Source organism: Myxine glutinosa, chromosome 4 (assembly GCF_964187855.1).
Source record: "Myxine glutinosa chromosome 4, kmMyxGlut1.1, whole genome shotgun sequence".
NCBI classification, from domain to species: domain Eukaryota; kingdom Metazoa; phylum Chordata; class Myxini; order Myxiniformes; family Myxinidae; genus Myxine; species Myxine glutinosa.
This window is the reverse complement of record NC_136264.1, coordinates 130087023-130106033: the sequence shown is the minus strand read 5'-3', so window position 1 is coordinate 130106033 and position 19011 is coordinate 130087023. Positions and strand designations below refer to the sequence as shown.

The 19011-nt window shown below is 44.6% G+C and overlaps 1 protein-coding gene across 2 annotated transcripts in view; it reads left to right on the top strand.

Moving 5' to 3' along the window:
• The window catches only part of LOC137425204 (endothelin-converting enzyme 2-like), a 150956-nt gene that overhangs the window by 79080 nt on the left and 52865 nt on the right, over positions 1–19011 (top strand). For both annotated transcript variants that reach the window (XM_068113386.2, XM_078776402.1), the window contains exons 11-12: positions 5452–5550; positions 7772–7849. In XM_068113386.2, coding sequence (XP_067969487.2) covers positions 5452–5550; positions 7772–7849 — 177 coding nt within the window. The remainder of the gene's footprint in view (positions 1–5451; positions 5551–7771; positions 7850–19011) is intronic.

The window sequence follows — 19011 nt, the reverse complement described above, 5'->3', positions numbered from 1 at the left end:
TCCTCGACCTCGAATACCCCTGAAAAGTGGTATCATACATGATACCGACCCTTTTGGTTATTTAACTGATTTTCCTCTAATCCGGGTGGCGGCCATTTAGTATTTCGCCAATATGGGCCCCCCCGCGGGGGGGGGGGGCGCCCGTCAAAAATCGAAAGAGTATGGCATGGGCAACATCTGGGCCAAATTTGGTGCTTTTGGAAGAATTTGAACCAAACGGACCCAAAATATCCCTAAGGGCCCTGACTAAAGTCAAAGGACCTGCCTGCCAGCATTGGTTGTTTGCGGATGTTAAAGATCCCATGGTGTCTTTTGCGAAGAGTAGGCGAGTTATCGCCGGCACCCTGTATAAATTCAAACATTGCCTGCACCTTCAGTCGAACCTCAGGCCTCAAGGCAGCCGGTTTATGACAAAATTAAGCTAAAAATATATAAACGCTCCCTGGTCGATTGCATAAAAATGTGGGAATAATTGGGGCCTTTAAGAAAGTACTCGGTAGATCTGTTATTCTGAAACCTGGCAATTCCTTTTGTTTGTTCAAATAAACAATTGTTAATAATTGTCATTGACATCATTAAATAATTAGTCTTCCAGAGAGTAAACTGATTTAAATGTGTTTTTTTTTTGTTTTTTTTTATAACTAGGCATTCTTGAAAAATGTGAAATATTATTTTTTAACAACCAAGAAAATGTCTTCTTCTTTTTTTCTTTTTTCTTTGTTTAGCAACTATAATATATTTTTCAAGAAAATGCAAGCAAAAAACGTATATATGAACGCAAGTCCATAAAGGAGGAAGAAAATCGTCGGTTAATGGTATCGAGTATTCTGCGGCCTAGTACTCGTAGGCTTAGACTACCGTACCGTCTCCGACCTTGTGGTTTTTTCTCTCAGCGATTCGTCGAATGCGCTGAAATTATTTTCGTTCTCTGTTTCGTACCAGTCGTTCACCCCGTACCTCCTTGTTTAATATCTGTACTCACAAACAAAAAAAAAAAACCCCCAAAATTTTTTTTTCCTTCCCAGGTCTTATTCGTTTATTTGTTGTTCTTTTTGTTCGTTCGTTCTTCGTTCGCGATCACGCGGCTAGAAATGTATAATCTCTCCCCTGAACAACTATTTTCTCATATATTATAACACCCTTTTCTTCTTTTCCTACAAAAGGATGCTTTCGTCTTGCTCACCAAATCTATTCATTCCAAATAATATATATAATACCATCTCTTACAGTTCCTCCTTTCTACATTCCCTAAACTATCCAGAACTCCACCCCTCCTCCAGTGTCCTCAAACGTATTTTTGACTCGAAGGTCTCACACTCATTTTGCAAAAAATGTTCGTTTCCCATGAATCGTACACTTTTCAAAATCCAATCTCACCCCTCCCCTCCAAATCCTCCCCATCACCCATCCCTTTCAAATCTCCCCCCTTGCCCCTTCCCTCCCCTCCCTCCTAAACTCCCCCCACACCCCTCCCCTCCGAGACTCTCCCTCGCTCCTCCCCTCCTAGACTCCCCTCTCACCCCTCCTCCTCAAAGCATCCTCCCTGCTTCTTCCCCCTTCCAACTTTCACCTTCATCTCCCCAAACCTTCTGCCTCGCTCTTCCCCCTCCTCAAATAACACCTCACTGTGCCTCACCCAATCTCCATCAAACCTTTTGTCCGCCCCATTCTTCCCTTTCTCCAAGCTATTCTGAAATCTCTGAAATCTCTGACACACCTTCAACAGCTCTCCCTACCTCTTCCTCCTCTTCCACATCTTACCCTACCCCTCCCCCCCCCCCCCTGTTCTGGACCCGATGCTCCCCCTTCCTCTTCATTAACGGTATGGACCTCAAACATCCGGGGCCTTCGCTCAAACTTGACTGACCTCTCCATACAGGTTGCTTCTGACAAACCAGATGTGATCTGCTTAACAGAAACTTTCCTCCTTCATGATGTCTCTGATGCCTTGGTATCTCTCCCAGGTTACTCCCTCCTCCGGTATGATAGACCTGAGCCTCGTCCTGGAGGTGGGGTTGCTATCTTTATAAAAAAACTCTCTTCCTCACTCGCCCTCCACTGCCCTCTCTCCACCTCACCCCCAGGAATACCTTTGGCTACGGCTTCCCCTTCGCTCCCACCTTTTGTTCATATGTGTGTTGTACCGTCCACCAAACAGCGATGACTCCATCTACATCTCACTGTCTGATAATATGGACCAACTTCTATCTACCCATCCCAACTCTCTCTTCCTCATATGTGGTGATTTCAATTGTCACCATGCCAGTTGGCTGGGGGTGGGTACCTCTCTCACCAGCCATGGCTCTTCAGCAAAGGACTTCTGCGACTCACTGGGACTGACACAATCTGTCAATTTCCCGACCCGGATCTCAGTCAACGGAGCATCTTCTCTTCTGGATTTGGTTATGACAAACTTCCCTGAAAATATCTGCTGCTCTTCTTCTGCTCCAATCGGCTCATCTGATCATGTGCTTGTCAAAGTGGACATCTCTCTGACCATTCTCAGAGAGCCTCCTCAGCGTCGACGAGTCTGGCATTTCACTCAGGCCAACTGGCACGGTCTTCAAGCAGCCATCAATCATCTGGACTGGTCTCCCATCTCTACCGCCTCTGACATCAACTCATCCTGGGAATTCTTTCAAAGTAAATTGCTCTCTCTCATGCACAGATTTATACCATCTCGTCTTCAGTTGTCATACCCTTCCTCCCATCCATGGTACACGGAATCTTGTGGTGAGGCTGTTGTCCTGAAACAACTTGCTTTCGTCTCCTGGAAAGCAAATCCAACGGAAGGAAATCTCATTTCCTTTCACAAAGCCCGAAACAAGTGTGTGTCCACCCTCAGGAGAGCCAGGAAACAATATCTCACCATTCTCAAGACCGAACTCTCTTATCTGTCTCCCTCTTCCAAATCCTGGTGGCGTCTGGTCAAATCTGTTTCTGGTGTTTGTTCCCCCTCCATCCCCTCCCTCACCTCAAACGGCTTAACGGCTGACTCCGCACGTGAAAAAGCTGAATGCCTCAACTCTGTGTTTGCCTCTAAATCTTGTGTCCCAAACCCATCCCTCTCTGTACCCACCGTACCCAGTCGTACCCAGCTGCTCCTGGACTCTGTGTCCTTTCCTCCTGACAAGGTGGAAAAGTTTCTGTCAACCCTCGACTCTGATTCTGCAACTGGTCCTGACGGCATCAGCCCACGGGTCCTAAAATCATGTTCTTCTGCTCTTTCACTCCCTCTTTCTGTTCTCTTCACCCTCTCTTTTGCTCAAGGTCATCTGCCATCTGCTTGGAAATCAGCCAACATCACCGGTTTGCACAAAAAAGGTGCAAAAACAGATCCCAGCAACTGCAGACCAATCAGCCTTCTCCCAATTATCAGCAAAGTCATGGAATCCATCATTGCTTCAGATATTAAATCTTTCCTCTTCTCCAATGGCTTGATCTCTGATCATCAATTTGGTTTCAGACCTGGTCACTCTACTCTGGACATGCTGCTTCTGCTTTCTCAACAATGGATGGAGGTCCTCAACGCCAAAAAGGAAATTAGAGTTGTCTTCCTTGACATTTCACGTGCCTTCGATACGGTCTGGCACCCTGCTCTGCTCACCAAACTCTCCTCCTTTGGTATCCATGGAAATCTCCACGCATGGCTGGCGGACTTCCTCTCTGGTCGTAGTCAACGTGTGGCCCTGAATGGGTTTCTCTCATCTCCTCTTCCTGTTCAGGCTGGAGTTCCCCAAGGTAGTGTTCTGGGCCCTGTGCTTTTTCTGGTCTTCATCAATGATCTCTCTGACTCTCTTGAAAATCCTCTCTATCTCTTTGCTGACGACTCTACTCTCTGTCGCTCCATTCCTCATCCCTCAGATCGGCAGTCTGCAGCCTCCTCACTCTCTGCAGACCTGGACAAAATCACAGACTGGTCAAACAAGTGGAACATGTCTTTCAATCCTGACAAATCTCACACTCTTACAATGTCTCTCCGAAAGGACCGACTGGACAACCCTCCCATCTACTTTCTCAACAATCCTCTCCAAGAAGTTCTGTCGCTCAAGCTTTTGGGTCTCACCATCTGCCATGATCTTTCTTGGGAAAACCACATTTCCAAGCTGGCCTCCAAAGCCAGTCGCCGACTGGGCATCCTCCGTCGTGCGAAGTCCTTCCTTGGCACACCTGAGCTCCTCACCACATACAAGGCTTTCATCCGCAGCTCAATGGAATACTGTTCCCCCCTCTGGGCTGGTGCTCCTGCCTCACACCTTGCTCGGCTTCACGCTGTTGAGGCCAAAGCTTTCAGAATCATTGGAATCTCCTGCGATGTAGTCAACACCGAGGGCCTTTCACTCACTCACCGCAGGCAGGTTGGTGGTCTTTCTGTCTTCTACCGACTCCTCTCTGGCCTTGCTCCCCCAGCTCTCTCTGTGCTCTGTCCCCCCAATATTCCTTCAGGTCGCACAAGATCTGCCTGCAACCCTCTTATGGTTAAACTGCCAAAGTCTAGGCTCTCTGCTCACCTTCACTCTTTCATTCCCCTTTTCTCCCGCCTCTGGAACAAACTCCCCCACTCCCTTCAATCCCACTCCTCCCTCCAGGTCTTTAAAACAGCTGTTCACCTCCATCTCTTATCTTCCCCCATCGAAAACCTTGATCTTTTCTACCCCCGGTAATTCACCCCAGAGTCCTTGCAGTGTTCATATGTTTTATTCCTCTCCCACCTCCCCCCAAGTCCTCCCGATGTCCCTGCTCTCAAATGTTGTGTTTGTGTCCTTCCCCCTCTTCCCCCTCTCTTTTGTGTCCTTCCCCCTCTCTCCCCATCTTGTCTGCCGCTCCCCTTGTTTTTTGTGTTTTGTGTGTCGGTTTGTCTTTTTGTGTGATTAATGTTAGCTCTTTCACGAGCCTCGATCTTGTATACAAAAAAAAAAAAAAAAAAAAAAAAAAGTGAATAGATTTCAACTTGATTTCTATTCTTCACCCAGAAGTTTTTTGATAAATGAATATTTAAACAATTTTTCTGCCCCATAAAATTAATGTAACGAATAAGGGTGAGCTGACATTGTTTCATTATTCACTTAATCACTTATACAAATGTAGATAGTCTGGTCTCTGCTTCCCTCGCTACATAACTCGTCAAATTGAATGACAGTGTTAAAATTAAGTCTGCACAGATGTAACTTCACCAACTCAACTTTTTAATTACCAAACCAATTATTTTTTGTTGTTTTTGCTTTTAAATATCTGGAATGCTGAGGACCCAATTTACAAGTTGGATTGCATCATTTAATTATATAGCCTTGAAATATTTCAACATAAGTTGTTCCCAATGTGTTCATATGATTTATTTAATGTGGAAATTAAAGGATTTTATCCATTGGCATTGAATAATGAACAGAAAAGTAAAGAAAAACACAACTTATCTTTTCCTGCCCTTTCCTTTCTCTTCCTATCAATCATCAGGCTGAATCAATTGTCCGTGAGATCAATTCTTCCATTTATACACACTTGGACAAGCATACTTTTTTGAATGCAACAACAAGACGTCATATTCAAAATAAGGTGAGAAAATACCTGATAAATGAGTCATTTACTCACTTATTCCTTTAGCAGCAGGAAGTGTGTGAAGTAACTGACCAATGGGCAGGTTTTAAACCTGTCATTCTGATGCATTTGGACGGCGCACCCTTTTTGATGCCAGAACCTGTCTGCGGAGCAGCAGTCAGACCATTTATCATCAGGACTGAGATTTGAGCTCCCATGTCACTGCATTATGATCCACACCTGTAAGACTGAACATCAATTTCTCATTCGTTCTTGTCTTTTTGACAACTCGTGAGATTTTATATTTGTCTTACACAAAATTGGCGTGCTTTTGATTTTGAGCAACCCACTCAGATTCTGATTATAAATTAAATTTGCTCCCTGTGCCCCTCCCCACGCTACTCATCCTGGATTAGCACCTGGTTGGAGGAGGTAAATTGGTGGGACGAGAGTTTTCCCTCTCTAAGCCCACATTTATTTAAATTAACAAAAAGCTCTCCATCTTGTGTACGATATTTGGTTCACTGAATTCATTTCACATCAGCTCGATATAAACCATTTTCTCCTTTTGTAACATTCGATCAATTTTCAGGTAGCTGTAAAAGTAAAGTATGTTGATGAGAGAATCCATATTCAATAAAAATATGAGAACCATAGAGCAGAAAGTGTAAATGCACAACTGACTCAAGGTTTTGTCAAAAAATACAAAGGCGCAGAAAGTCCAATGTTTGAACCGCAAATTGGTCTTCATCAGGGACAAATAGAGGGCCATGTTCCCTCCGATTTTAAATGTCTTCCCTGAGGTGTGGAGCACATCACGGTGACATCCTAAATTGTTGTACGTTATGTTTGTTTCTCAGCTTTGCAAAGTCGTAGAAAGCCACCATTTTGCACAAATCTTTCCTATCAGAGTCCGTAATAATCGGGCTATTCCACACACCAAACCTTATTTGATGTTGTCATCGAGGTTGTTTGTTAAATTGCTGCATTTTTATTGGATCAAAAATGTGGTTCAACAAGGGTGAACGTTTACACAGACCTACATAGCAGAGACTTTGAAATTCCCAAATGTCGGCACAACTTCACGATGGTATAATGAATGTCCAAGGTTTGAGTACGCAGGAGGTTTCACTCATCAGTCTGTGAATGAATCTTTCATTTTTTAAATGTCGATGATTTGAAGTTTTATTTTTTATTTTTTCAGATCTTTTATCAATTATATTGCTTCAGATTATGCTTGTCACATTCCCCATGTTCATTTGTATTTTGGTCTGCCTGTGCAAGTGAGTTAACTTCCGGAGGGCATGGGAGGAGGAGGGGGGTGTGAGGAGGAGTCGAGGATGGGGGAGCAGTGATAGGGCGAGATTGCAGATAAAAACATGGCTTTGATCTCGGGTAAAGTCAAATCCAATCATAACTTCTGTTTGGGTAAAACTCTTGCAGTAGTGATGCAGCAAAGCAAGCATATTCTGGCAGTGATGCTCACCAACCTGTTTCATCTGCAATTTTTTGACTGGAGTAATATCCATGGCATCTCACTCCATTGACAACGGTACTCCTTTTTTGCGAACCAGTGCCAAACAAGTGTCAGATTTATTGAAGGCAAGCCGTAGGAATTTCAAGGAAATTTGAAATGGTTTATGCTAAGGGTAGAAGGTGCATATTTCAGCACACTTGTCAGCAGATGGGATTGTTGGCATAAGACCCTGCTGTGCGGCACACATCAACTGATCATCTCGCCTCTGGCTGAGATTTCCAATGAGAATCTTTGCTTGCTGGTATGAGATTATTTTAAGAGTTGCTCCAGTGATGATTATGTGCACCTTTTTGAAACCACTACACGCTGTTCATCACTTTTTTTGTCCCAGCTCTCTGACAGTCGTGATCTTTATTGCTATACAATCTCTAGCCTAATGGAGTAGCAGGACTCGGGTGTAGCGGCTTGCACCTGTAACCTTCAACAGAAGTCCTTCGTTCTATTTACACAATGAAAATAGAGTCAGTGTAAATTTTTTAATTGCAAGAAGCTCAACAAAGCGCCAGAGCGTGAGAATATGACCAGAGTACGTGGGAAGTCAAAGTGAAATGGATACTCGATAGAAGGAAGTGCTGGCAGGTGGTACTAAGAAGGAATCAATCACTTGTGTTTGTGTTACTTTCATGTTGTTTATGCTTTCGGATGGATTTTGTGCTGCTTCCTAAAACGTGTTTGCCTGTGTTTTCATTTTTAACCCATCAGCTCCAAAACATGAGCATCAAAGTTGGATTCCCAAGAAGGATTTTAAAGACATCGGACATCGATGGTGATTTTTGGGGGGTAGGTAAATGGAGCGTCTTGTGTATGCTGGTACTTGTAATGCATAATTTGTGTTCTACTCAAGGCATTACTTTTACAACTGCACTCATTGAGCCTTTCCATGACTTACTGCTGATCCAACCATTTTCTGATCTACATTTCCTACATTTCTTACACCACAATTACCTTCCCATTAAAAAAAAATCATTCCCAGTGTGTTGGTTCAAGAGATCTTGGATCTTCACTTACTTTCATTCATCTACAGTATATGAAGCACCTGCATGTGGGAATGCACCATTTCCAAGGGCATGGCTTAGCATGCAGAGAATCCCATAGATCAAGGCGGAAATGTATAATTTGAGATTGTTAGCACTAAAATCAATACTAGCACATGAGACACCCTGCTACATATTCCTTTCAAGAGAGGCCGCACAGGATGACGTTTTGTGTACAGTATAGCCATGTCCGGAATGTATCCCAGACTTCTTCTTAAGTTGATTTTTTTGGCCAAACTCAGAGGACGTTGAACCTTAGCTTCTAGTCCTCTTGATCAAACATTGCTGTGTGCAATTCCTCTGTGTCTATATCCTTCTTCAACATGTTGATGTAATTGAGAGCTGGTCTGCCCTGCTTCGGCCTTCCATGTTTAGGTGTCCAGAATATAAAATCGGAAACAGGTTCGATTTTGGACTGGTAGCTGTGCCCAACAATCCTGAGATGTCTTCTAATTTTAACCGACAACCTTGGACGAGAACCATAGAGCTCTTTATTTGTCCCATGTTCAGACCAATGGACATTGAAGGTGAGCGAAGATGTCAAGTATAGCATCCATCAAATCACTTCTCGTGGGTCACAGTGAAGGTCCATGCTTCACTTCCATAAAGCAGAATGGCCACAACTGTTGCCATGAACAGCCATTCCTTGATACACTGAGAGAGTGTCAACTTCGATATTCTTGAAAGTTTGTTGCAAGCTCTCTATGCAGCACCTTGGGGGTGCTGCATAGTGATGCATGGGGCGGACAAGATGATGTCTGGGATGGACAAGATTGATACATAAGGCTACTCCAAGGAGGGAAAACTAGAAATTTGGATGGAGGAAGGATTGGGGTGGGGTGGGTTAATGAGGGTAGAAAAGATCATAGTTTTCGATCGGGGATGATCTGAGATGGTGATGAACAGCTGTTTTGAAGACCTGGAGGGAAGAATGAGATTGAAGAGAATGGGCAAGTTGGTTCCACAGGTGACAATAAAGAGGAATGAATGAGTGGAGGTGAAGACTGGTTGTAGAAACCCCCTGGTTGTAGAAACCTTGGGGGGGGAGAAGAATGGAAAGAGAGCAGTGCCTGCGTTGGAGAAGGTGATAGGCTCATAGACTCAGCTTCATTGCGGGAGATTCCAATAATCCTGAAGAACGTGTCTTCCATTGTGTCAAGCTGAGAAAGATGTGAGTGTAGTCATCCTAGAGGGAAGCTATGGTCATCGAGGAGTTGTGGATAAAGGCTTTGGTAAATATAAGTTTAGATGTGCCAAGGAAGGACTTTGTATGATGGAGGATGCCCAGTCCAGATGAGAGCTGGGCATCCTCCATTGTACGAAGTAATCCCCTTGGGACACAGCTGGCTTTAGAGACCAACTTTGAAATGTAGTTTACCCAAGAAAGGTCATGGCTGATAGTGAGACCCAGGAGTTTGAATGACTGGACTTCCTCAGGAAGATTGTTAAGAAAGTAGGTGGGAAGGGGGTGGGGAGTTGCCAGACTGCCCTTTCGGAGAGACAGAGACAGAGTGAGAATGAGAGTGAGATCTGTCTGGATTGAAAGACATATTCCAAGTGTTTGACCAGCTCGTGGTTTTTTTTCCTCAAGGTCAGAAGAGAGGAAAGAGGCTGCGGACTTCCTGTCTGAACGATGAGGAATGTCACAGCAAAGGGTGGAGTCATCAACAAATAAATAAAGGGGATTTTCCAGAGAGTTAGAGAGATCATTTATGAAGATCAGGAATAGGACTGGACTCAGAACACTGCCTTAGGGCACTCCAGCCTTCATAGGGAGCGATGAAAGGATTCCGTTGAGAGCTAAATGTTGCCTACGAGAATAGAGATATTCAGTAACCCTTATGTGGAGTTGGCCTTGGATGCCATTGGCAGAGAGTTTGGAGAGCAAGGCAGGATGCCAGCCTGTATCAAAGGCATGCCAGCCTGTATCATGTCAACTGCAATGATGGATTTCATGAACTTGCTGATGATTGGAAGTAAGCTGACAGGTCTATAATTGAGAGGATCAGTTTTTGCATCTTTTTACCTCCGTCACCAAAGGTGGATGGAGGTTATGTTTTCACCCTTGTCTATTTGTTACTTGCCGGAAAAGATTCCGGCAAGTATGTTGATCGGTTGGTTTGTCTGTTTGTTTGTTTTTGTTTTTTGTTGGTTTGTTTTACAAAGTTTGTCAAAGTTTTAAAAACAAAAGTTTGTTTTTCAAAGTCTGCTACCAATAACCAATGTAATAATGATAATGGCATAATGATATTAAGATTATTACAAAATAAGAACAGTAATAATAATTGGCAATCATAAGGATAAGAACATGACCCCCCACACTTCCCCCCCCCACTCCCCTCACCCACACCCCACATAGACGCTTCCGTAGTAAGTATATGCTTCAAGTTCATTTCGTTAATTTGTTGTTATTTGCAAAATTGAGGATTTTTAAAGCATATTGGTTGGTCTTGCACGTTATTCTGTCGGTCTGTCTGTTTGTCTCTCTGTTTGTCTGTCAATCAGCTACAGGTCACAAATTTAAACTGATCTTCACAAAACTTCACCATATGGTAGAGTTCGTAATAAGGAAGAAGCCCATTTATTTTGAGGTCAAAGGTCAAAGGTCATCTTGAGGTTAAATTTCTAAAATTGTCATTTTTCATCCAATTGACTTGAAAATTGAACAGCATTTGCATGTTGGGTCCAAAAATTGGGAAACCGACTATTTTTGAGGTCAAAGGTCAACTCAAGGTTAAACCTCCAAAATCATCAATTTTCATCTGAAAAATCATCACTTTTCATCCGATTGACCTGGAGATTAAACAGCAAATGCATAGTGCCTCATTGAATTGGGAAAACAACTATTTTTTAAGATCAAAAGGTCAAAGGTCAACTCAATGTCAACCTTAAAAAATCCATTTTCATCTGAAAAATCGTCACTTTTCATCCGATTAACTTGATAATTAAACAGCAATTACATAGTGCATCACTGAATTGGGACAGCAACTATTTCGAGGTCAAAAGGTCAAAGGTCAACTCTAGGCCAAACTTCTAAAATCATCAATTTCCATCTGAAAATTTCCATCATCTGAAATTCCCCAAGGAAGTGTGCTGGGCCCTGTGCTTTTTCTGGTCTTTATCAATGATCTCTCTGACTCTCTGGAAAATCCTCTCTATCTCTTTGCTGATGACTCCACTCTCTGCCGCTCCATTCCTCTTCCCTCAGATAGGCAGTCTGCAGCCTCCTCACTCTCTGAAGACCTGGACAAAATCACAGACTGGTCAAACAAGTGGAACATGTCTTTCAATCCTGCCAAATCTCACTCTCTTACTATGTCTCTCCGAAAAGATCGACTGGACAACCCTCCCATCTACTTTCTCAACAATCCTCTCCAAGAAGTTCTGTCACTCAAGCTTTTGGGTCTCACTATCTGCCATGATCTTTCTTGGGAAAACCACATTTCCAAGCTGGCCTCCAAAGCCAGTCGCCGACTGGGCATCCTCCGTCGTGCGAAGTCCTTCCTCGGCACACCTGAGCTCCTCACCACATACAAGGCTTTCATCCGCAGCTCAATGGAATACTGTTCTCCCCTATGGGCTGGTGCTCCTGCCTCACACCTGGCTCGGCTTCACGCTGTTGAATCCAAAGCTTTCAAAATCATTGGAATCTCCCGCGATGAAGCTATCTCTGAGGGCCTTTCACTCACTCACCGCAGGCAGGTAGGTGGTCTTTCTGTCTTCTACCGACTCCTCTCCGGCCTTGCTCCCCCAGCTCTCTCCGTGCTCTGTCCCCCAAATATTCCTACAGGTCGCACAAGATCTGCCAGCAACCCTCTGATGGTTAAACTGCCGAAATCTCGGCTCTCTGCTCACCTTCACTCTTTCATTCCTCTTTTCTCCCGCCTGTGGAACAAACTCCCACACTCCCTTCAATCCCTCTCCTCCCTCCAGGTCTTTAAAACAGCTGTTCACCACCATCTCTTATCTTCCCCCATCCATAACCTTGATCTTTTCTACCCCCACTAATTCACCCCAGATCCACCTTGTTTGAAATTCCAACTTATTTCCTGGAAATCCTGGCAGTGTCCATATGTTTATACCTCTCCCACCCCCCCCCCCCCCCCCCTTAACATGCCTCCCCCCCTTCACATGCCTCCCCCCTTCACATGCCTCCCCCCCAAAGCCCTCTCCCTCCCACAGATCTCTCGATGTCTCCATGTCTCTCGGTCCCTGCTCTCAAATGTTGTGTTTGTGTCCTTCCCCCTCTCTCCCCATCTTGTCTACCGCTCCCGATGTTATTTGTTTTATGTGTCTGTTTGTCTTTCTGTGTGATTAATTTTCGCTCTTTCACGAGCCTCGATCTTGTATACCAAAAAAAAAAAAAAAAAAAAAAACATCAATTTTCATCCAATTGACTTGAAAATACAACAGCAGAGTGCATCACTGAATTGGGAAACCATCTATTTTAAGGTCAAAAGGTCAAAGGTCAACTCTAGGTCAAACTTCTAAAATCATAAATTTTCATCTCAAAAAATCATAGATTTTCATTCTATCAACTTGAAAATTAAACAGCAATTACATAGTGTATCACTGAATGGGGAACCCAACTATTTTTGAGGTTAAAAGGTCAAAGGTCAACTCAAGGACATACTTCTAATATCATCAGTTTTCATCTAAAAAATCATCAATTTTAATCCGATTGACCAGAGCTTTGATTAAGATCGTCAATTCTAATCTTATTGAAATAAACAATTTGATGTATCCATGGCAAATTTTGTTGGAGGGATGGGTGGATTTTGCACGTCTCGTGCTCTGCATGATGTCTTCTTGTTTTTTTTACATTTGAATAAAATAAGTCAAAAGCTATTCGAGATAAATCTGACATCTATAAATCCGTTTGTTGGTGATCGTACCATCAATGGACAATTAATTGAAATAAACAGCAAGAAAAAAGTACAATGCTGTTTCGCATAATTTTTAAAAACGTCTATGAAACAAACTCTTGTGCGATTTTAACATAAATTTTCTCCACTCTCTTGAATGAATCCAGTTCTGGCTGGGTTTGCACGTCGACGCAAACTGCCAGGAATTTTCTGAACTCTTCTCTCCACTAGGCCACTATCTTTTACAAGCCCGCCATGTTATGTTCTCAGCAAAGAAGCACAAAGCATGTGATGACATTGAACGGGGAATGCCCTGGCAGCTTCACCTTGATTGTGTGACGCACAACCTGTCGGGCTGGAATTATTGAGGCCCCGGCATTGCAAAGCACGGTTTAGACACACAGAGCTTCCTGTACGTGAGAATAGGTAGGATTTCTTCTTCTGCGGAGTTGAATCCTTGCTGGTGCCTGCTAGTGGTGCTGAATCTTTGAGCACCACATATTCCGATGGGGACATAAATATCTGGCCATGCCATGTGCGTTGAGGTTGGTGAAGTTAAAGATCAAAAGGTAGCTCTTGAAGAGTAAGCCATTGTGTGACAATGGCCCATGAAACTTCCTGCTTCGAGGTTAAGTTGGACTATGAAAGTTAGTGTTTTTATTCCTCTAAGTAACGTGTACATTGAATTGGAGAATGTTAATGGTAAGTATATGATTCGTGTAAAGAAAATCGGTAAATTCAGTTCATGGGGAATGGATAAAGCACAAGCATGTTGGAACAAATGGCCTCCTGTGTTTAATTGTCTCTGTATATCCTTGTATATCATAGTTTAAAACAGACTTTTGTGTAACTAACCAATGAACATCTAAAAACTTTTAATGGAGAAATATACTTTCATATTTATTAACATTCGATGAGGCGATCATGTTATTCCTTGCCATATTCTGGTGGCTTCAGTGTATATTTCCATTTATTTTAACAGGGGTGGTAACTGATTGGATAAGAAAACCGATTTTTTCCATTGATTCACAGATGTGAAATGTAATAATATTCCCAACAAAAATGGATCCCAGTTTCCATTTAACATACCGTCTGCTGAAATGTAAGAATAATTTAATCATAGGATTTTGGACAAATTGGAGCAATGTGATTTTGGAGTAGCTGAATGGAACAATTAACAGCTGGGTGCATTTGGCGTAGACGGACAAGGAAAGCATATGGCTTCAGTGTGCTGTGGTCTTTATTCCTGGACGAAATGTCACTCTTTAATTGCATGGGGTCACTGTAACCAAGATTCGTTCTTCGTCGGTAATTAAATCCACGATTCATGAGCATCATGGTTGAGATTATTTAACCAATAACTGGAACTCTTTTCCGTATAAAATTGGCTTTGCCATGTGGGAAATGGGGCTGTGGAGCACTCTGTTTAACAGCATGCCGTCCGGGCCGAAGTTGTAGTTAAAGTGAAGAGGAATTATGTAGTGACGTTTTAAACAGTGACCTTTTGCTCACGCCATGCTGTATCCTATTTGAATGCACTGTGAGATATTAACCCTTGCGGTGTCGGAAATCCACCTCCACTCAGGGATACATTCATTGCCTGTTCTGATTCCGATGCACCGTACTCTGTTCCAGAGCATGGGTGCTGCCGAAGCATTTTCTTAGCAATGGTTGCACTGGGTTTGACTTTCTGCCATTTAACAATAATCTGCCATTGCTTTCCCAGCAGTAGTTAGGGCAGGAATATGGAATTTGCTCAGCGTTCTGGCGATAGCTACTGTACAATTCACGAAGGACACCGTGGGGTCTTTAACGTCCACCAACTAATGCCAGCAGACGGGATACCCAGTTTACCAGCCTGTGACGTTCTGGGATGACAGTTTATAGCTGGGCCGAGATTCAAACCTAGGCTAGACAGCTTAGAGGTTAGTGTGCACACCTCTAGGGAATGCCTGGCAGGATGGCCGAGACTTTAGGCCATCCTGCCGGCCCTCATTGCCTATCCTATCGTATTGCAATTTAGATACTGATGGATTACATTTTTCCCCTTCAGGGACTTGCACTTTGGGAACCCATTTGATTTGCTATTGCATCATTGATATTCAATGTCTAGTTTTACAAAATACTCGTAATTGGAAATTTGAGTGAAATTATTATGCATTGCCATCATGAGTGATGAAGTGCTGTTGAGAGGTTTTAACCTTTGTTTTGTTTTTTCCTTTAGGTTATGTTTGCGTCCGTTCGTATTAAGCGGTCGATGGTGACATAGTCTCAGTCTCTTTCTCATTTTTATCTTTTATTTTTTGCCGTTTTTATTTGTGTTTAAAAAAACATGTCTTGAAGGAAAATTTGACTCGAAGAGAGGGCAGTTTTTCCTCTCTGGTTTTAGGTGTTGGGATTAGGGTTTCCAGCAGTGATGTCATTTTTTTACTGGACTTAACTTTATCGAAATGTTAATACCATCAGGTAATTTACAGAGGGGAATATATTTATTATCTACACAGGATGGGTAGAAAAGAGCTAATTTGGATGAAGGAACAGAGTGGGGGAGGGGGGCGTAAGGTGGGATGCAGAATGAGGATATTTGACATGGGAGGGATGGCCAAGTAAGGAAACAGCATAGCGGGAGAGAGAGAGAGAGAGAGAGAGAGAGAGAGAGAGAGAGAGAAAGAGAAAGAGAAAGAGAAAGAGAAAGAGAAAGAGAAAGAGAACGAGAACGAGAACAAGTAAACATAAAAATGCTATTCTACAATAATAAAACATATATGCCTCATATTCATCTTCTGATCTCAAATCCAGATTTCTTGAGTATATAGCAATAATAACAAATTTGGCTTCACTATCCCAATACTTATGGAGGGCATTATACTGTGTATATATTGTTGCGGATCTCGAGCCCGTCGACGTACTGAGGGGGGATTAAGCCCTGCTCCCCCTTGAGCTTCGATTCCACGAGGCCGCCACCCACACTACACTCGTGGAGGACGGATTGCTAAGCAATTCCAGCCGCCGAGCCCGCAGCTAACGCGCGGAAGGGTTAACGGTCACCATCCGAGTACCTTCAACACACGCAGCCGCGAGAACGGGGACAGAACCTCGCACGAGTCGCGCTGGTATTTAACGCCCGAGTGGTTGTGCGTCGCGTAACTCATGCCGTTAACACTATTGAACCCGATCGAGTGGTTTTAATTCGTGCAATGCTAGGCCAATGGTGAAAGGACGATGACGGCCAGGTTGGAAACGAACCACAGGATTTATTCACAAATGCACAGTATTCACAGAAAAGGGACACAGCGAAGAATCTTAACGGCCTTACTTACGTTCCCAGACAAGGGCCCTCAGACCCGTTCGGGGAAGGGGAGGAAGAGGGGAATGCGCCCAATGTACGGTCGCTCATGCAGTTTGCCCGGGCGGGCTCGTTTGGCAGATACCCCCAAGGATCGCTCCAACCGCCGGACACTACAGCCGGGGATGTTCGCGGCAGGGGCGTTGATCGCGGATGTGCACGTAGCAGGAATCCAAGGAGCGTATCTCAAGGTCAGCGAGGCAAAAGCGCGCGTATATTCAGGGAGTCCAGGCAGAGAGAGCGTCCAGAGTCCCGGGTCAGAGAGAGAGCGAACGGAGGTCCGGGCCGGGTTTTATAGCCCCCCTGGAACCCCCCTCGAATGTTCCACGGGCCTCCATTGGCTGCCTGGGGTCACGTGTCGTGACAGCCCCTTATTGGTCACCCTCGGCCACTCCCTTCAGCCTCCATTGGCTGTAACTTATTGACACTCCCTATAGCTCCCATTGGCTGTTCGCTGCTTACTGGCCACGCCCTCCAGCTCCTCCTTCGGGCCTGCAAGACTTGTCCTAGGCCCATGACACAGCACTTCAGGCTGCAACGAGGCCTACCATTACTCTACCTGCCTCAACGCATACTAACACTGGGAAGGAGACTGTACTTCACATTTAATAAGAAATAACTAACTAAGTGAGGCTACATGTTGTGGGTAACTAACTATGGTGGGGGAGGGGGGGGAGGGGGGGGGTTGCCTTTATTTACAAAACCACAACACGACCCCCCTCTCCGACCAGACTCGTCCTGAGTCGACCTCAGTTGCAACGACCGGTAGAGTCTGGCATTCAATTTTTCTTTTACCATTAGTGTGACACATAGATGTAATCCCCCTAACATTTACTCTAACCCATGTGTGCGACATTTTTTACACTAGATATGTCCCTCCTAATGCATTGAGCAGCTAATCTATCAGACTCACACCCACAACTGTTCGCGCATTTCCGGAATTTTTAAAGTAAACACATAGCCGGTGGGCAACATTCTGATATTTACATGCACAGAACTTAACCTTTATTTACACACTACAACCCAGGACCTGCACTTGAGGAAAGAAATGGAGGAAGGAAATGAAGGCACTTGCTGCTTGTTATCATCTTCTTGTCTTGTGTGCGGGCTAACAAAAACCAGCTGGCCCTGACCGGCATACAGGCGATTTGAACATCAGGGCCATCTAAATCTTCTCAATTTGCACACATGGATCATTCTTTATTCCAGAGCAGGGCCACTCGACACGTGGTCCAAATGCGTGGCGTCAGTGCCACTTGACACGTGATCCATGTGTGTGTGTGCACCAGTGCCACCCAACAGGTGGTCCGAAGGTTGGCCCGAATGCCACCAAACAGGTGGTCAGAAGGTTGGCCTGAATGATAAAGCAGCCAAGAGCTGCCACAGCAGAGGTGCGGGGCCACAAGGCTTGTGGTCCATAAGTACAAGATGAATTGGCAGCAAGATGCTGCATGGGTCGGCCTCCAAATGGTCCTGGGGTGGGGAGGAAGACAAGGCGCAACAAGCACAAAGAAAATCAAACAGTGGCATGCGAAAAACAAGGTGACCAGGCACCACCATACCTGGTGCGGTGCGAGGAACGTGGCAGAGTGGGCGGAGCAAACTCGTCCCTAACCGTACATACCACCCCGCCGTTGGCTACACTACCCTAGCCCCCCTTGTATTTACAATTCGTCTCTACGTCCTGTCTCCCATATCCCCTCTAATGCCAAATTCATCCCCAAATCCCTCCCAGGTTCTCCCAGGAAGGAAGGGATGGAACAAAACAATGTTTCACTCATGTCATGATGCATCTCACTTTCCAAACAGCCTACAGAGTCTCTCGGTGTGAAGTTTGTCCTCCTGGGTGAATGGTTGTGGATGGTGCGAAGGGGGGTCTCACATCCTAACTACACTAATAACATTACACCTCTAAACTCCCCGGGGTCATACCCTGCCAGTAGGCCTTTTTAAACTATGTGGTTCTAAGAACCCGAATTCCCATTGCCCACACTATGGTGCCCTCCTGAATTTGGGTCTCACACAACAAATTTTCTATCTGTGCCCTCGCACAATTTTAGGGCTGGGTCATGTGGCTCTACCAGAAGGTCTACCTACCTGCGCTCCACCGTCACTAGAGCTGCCTCCGGAGCTTGCCTGCTCCTCACAACTAATCTACCTGGGGAAGGCCCTCCCTGGCGCTTACCTCCTCGATGCCCACCATGGCATTGGGCAACCCGGTCCTTTCCTTGGATCCTCGGGCCCCACTCACTCGCTAACCTAACTGGCTCCCAGAGCCTCCCTGCGGCCTTACCTGGCCGACAAGCTACCAGTGACGGAGTGCCTCAATAACCATAACTACCAATTAAACCACATGCCCAGCCATTCCACCGCCTCATGCACCTCACAAAACACTATGTTCTACCATCAGAACCACAGGTGTCAATATCCATGCAATTTACCTGCACCCTCTACCTAGCTTTAAACTACCCACTCGGGCTTTCGTGAATGGGTTCCACTCTGCCCATTCAATCCTTCGCACCATGCATTCCACACCAAGCATTTGCACACCATGCATTCCACACCTTTTATTCTCACACCTTTTATTTTCACACCAGTTATTCTCACAATTCAATTCACACTTACACACAGCATCATCTATCTAACTAATCTCCCCTACAACTCATGCTTCCCTCGTCGTCCCTTTAAACTATGCAC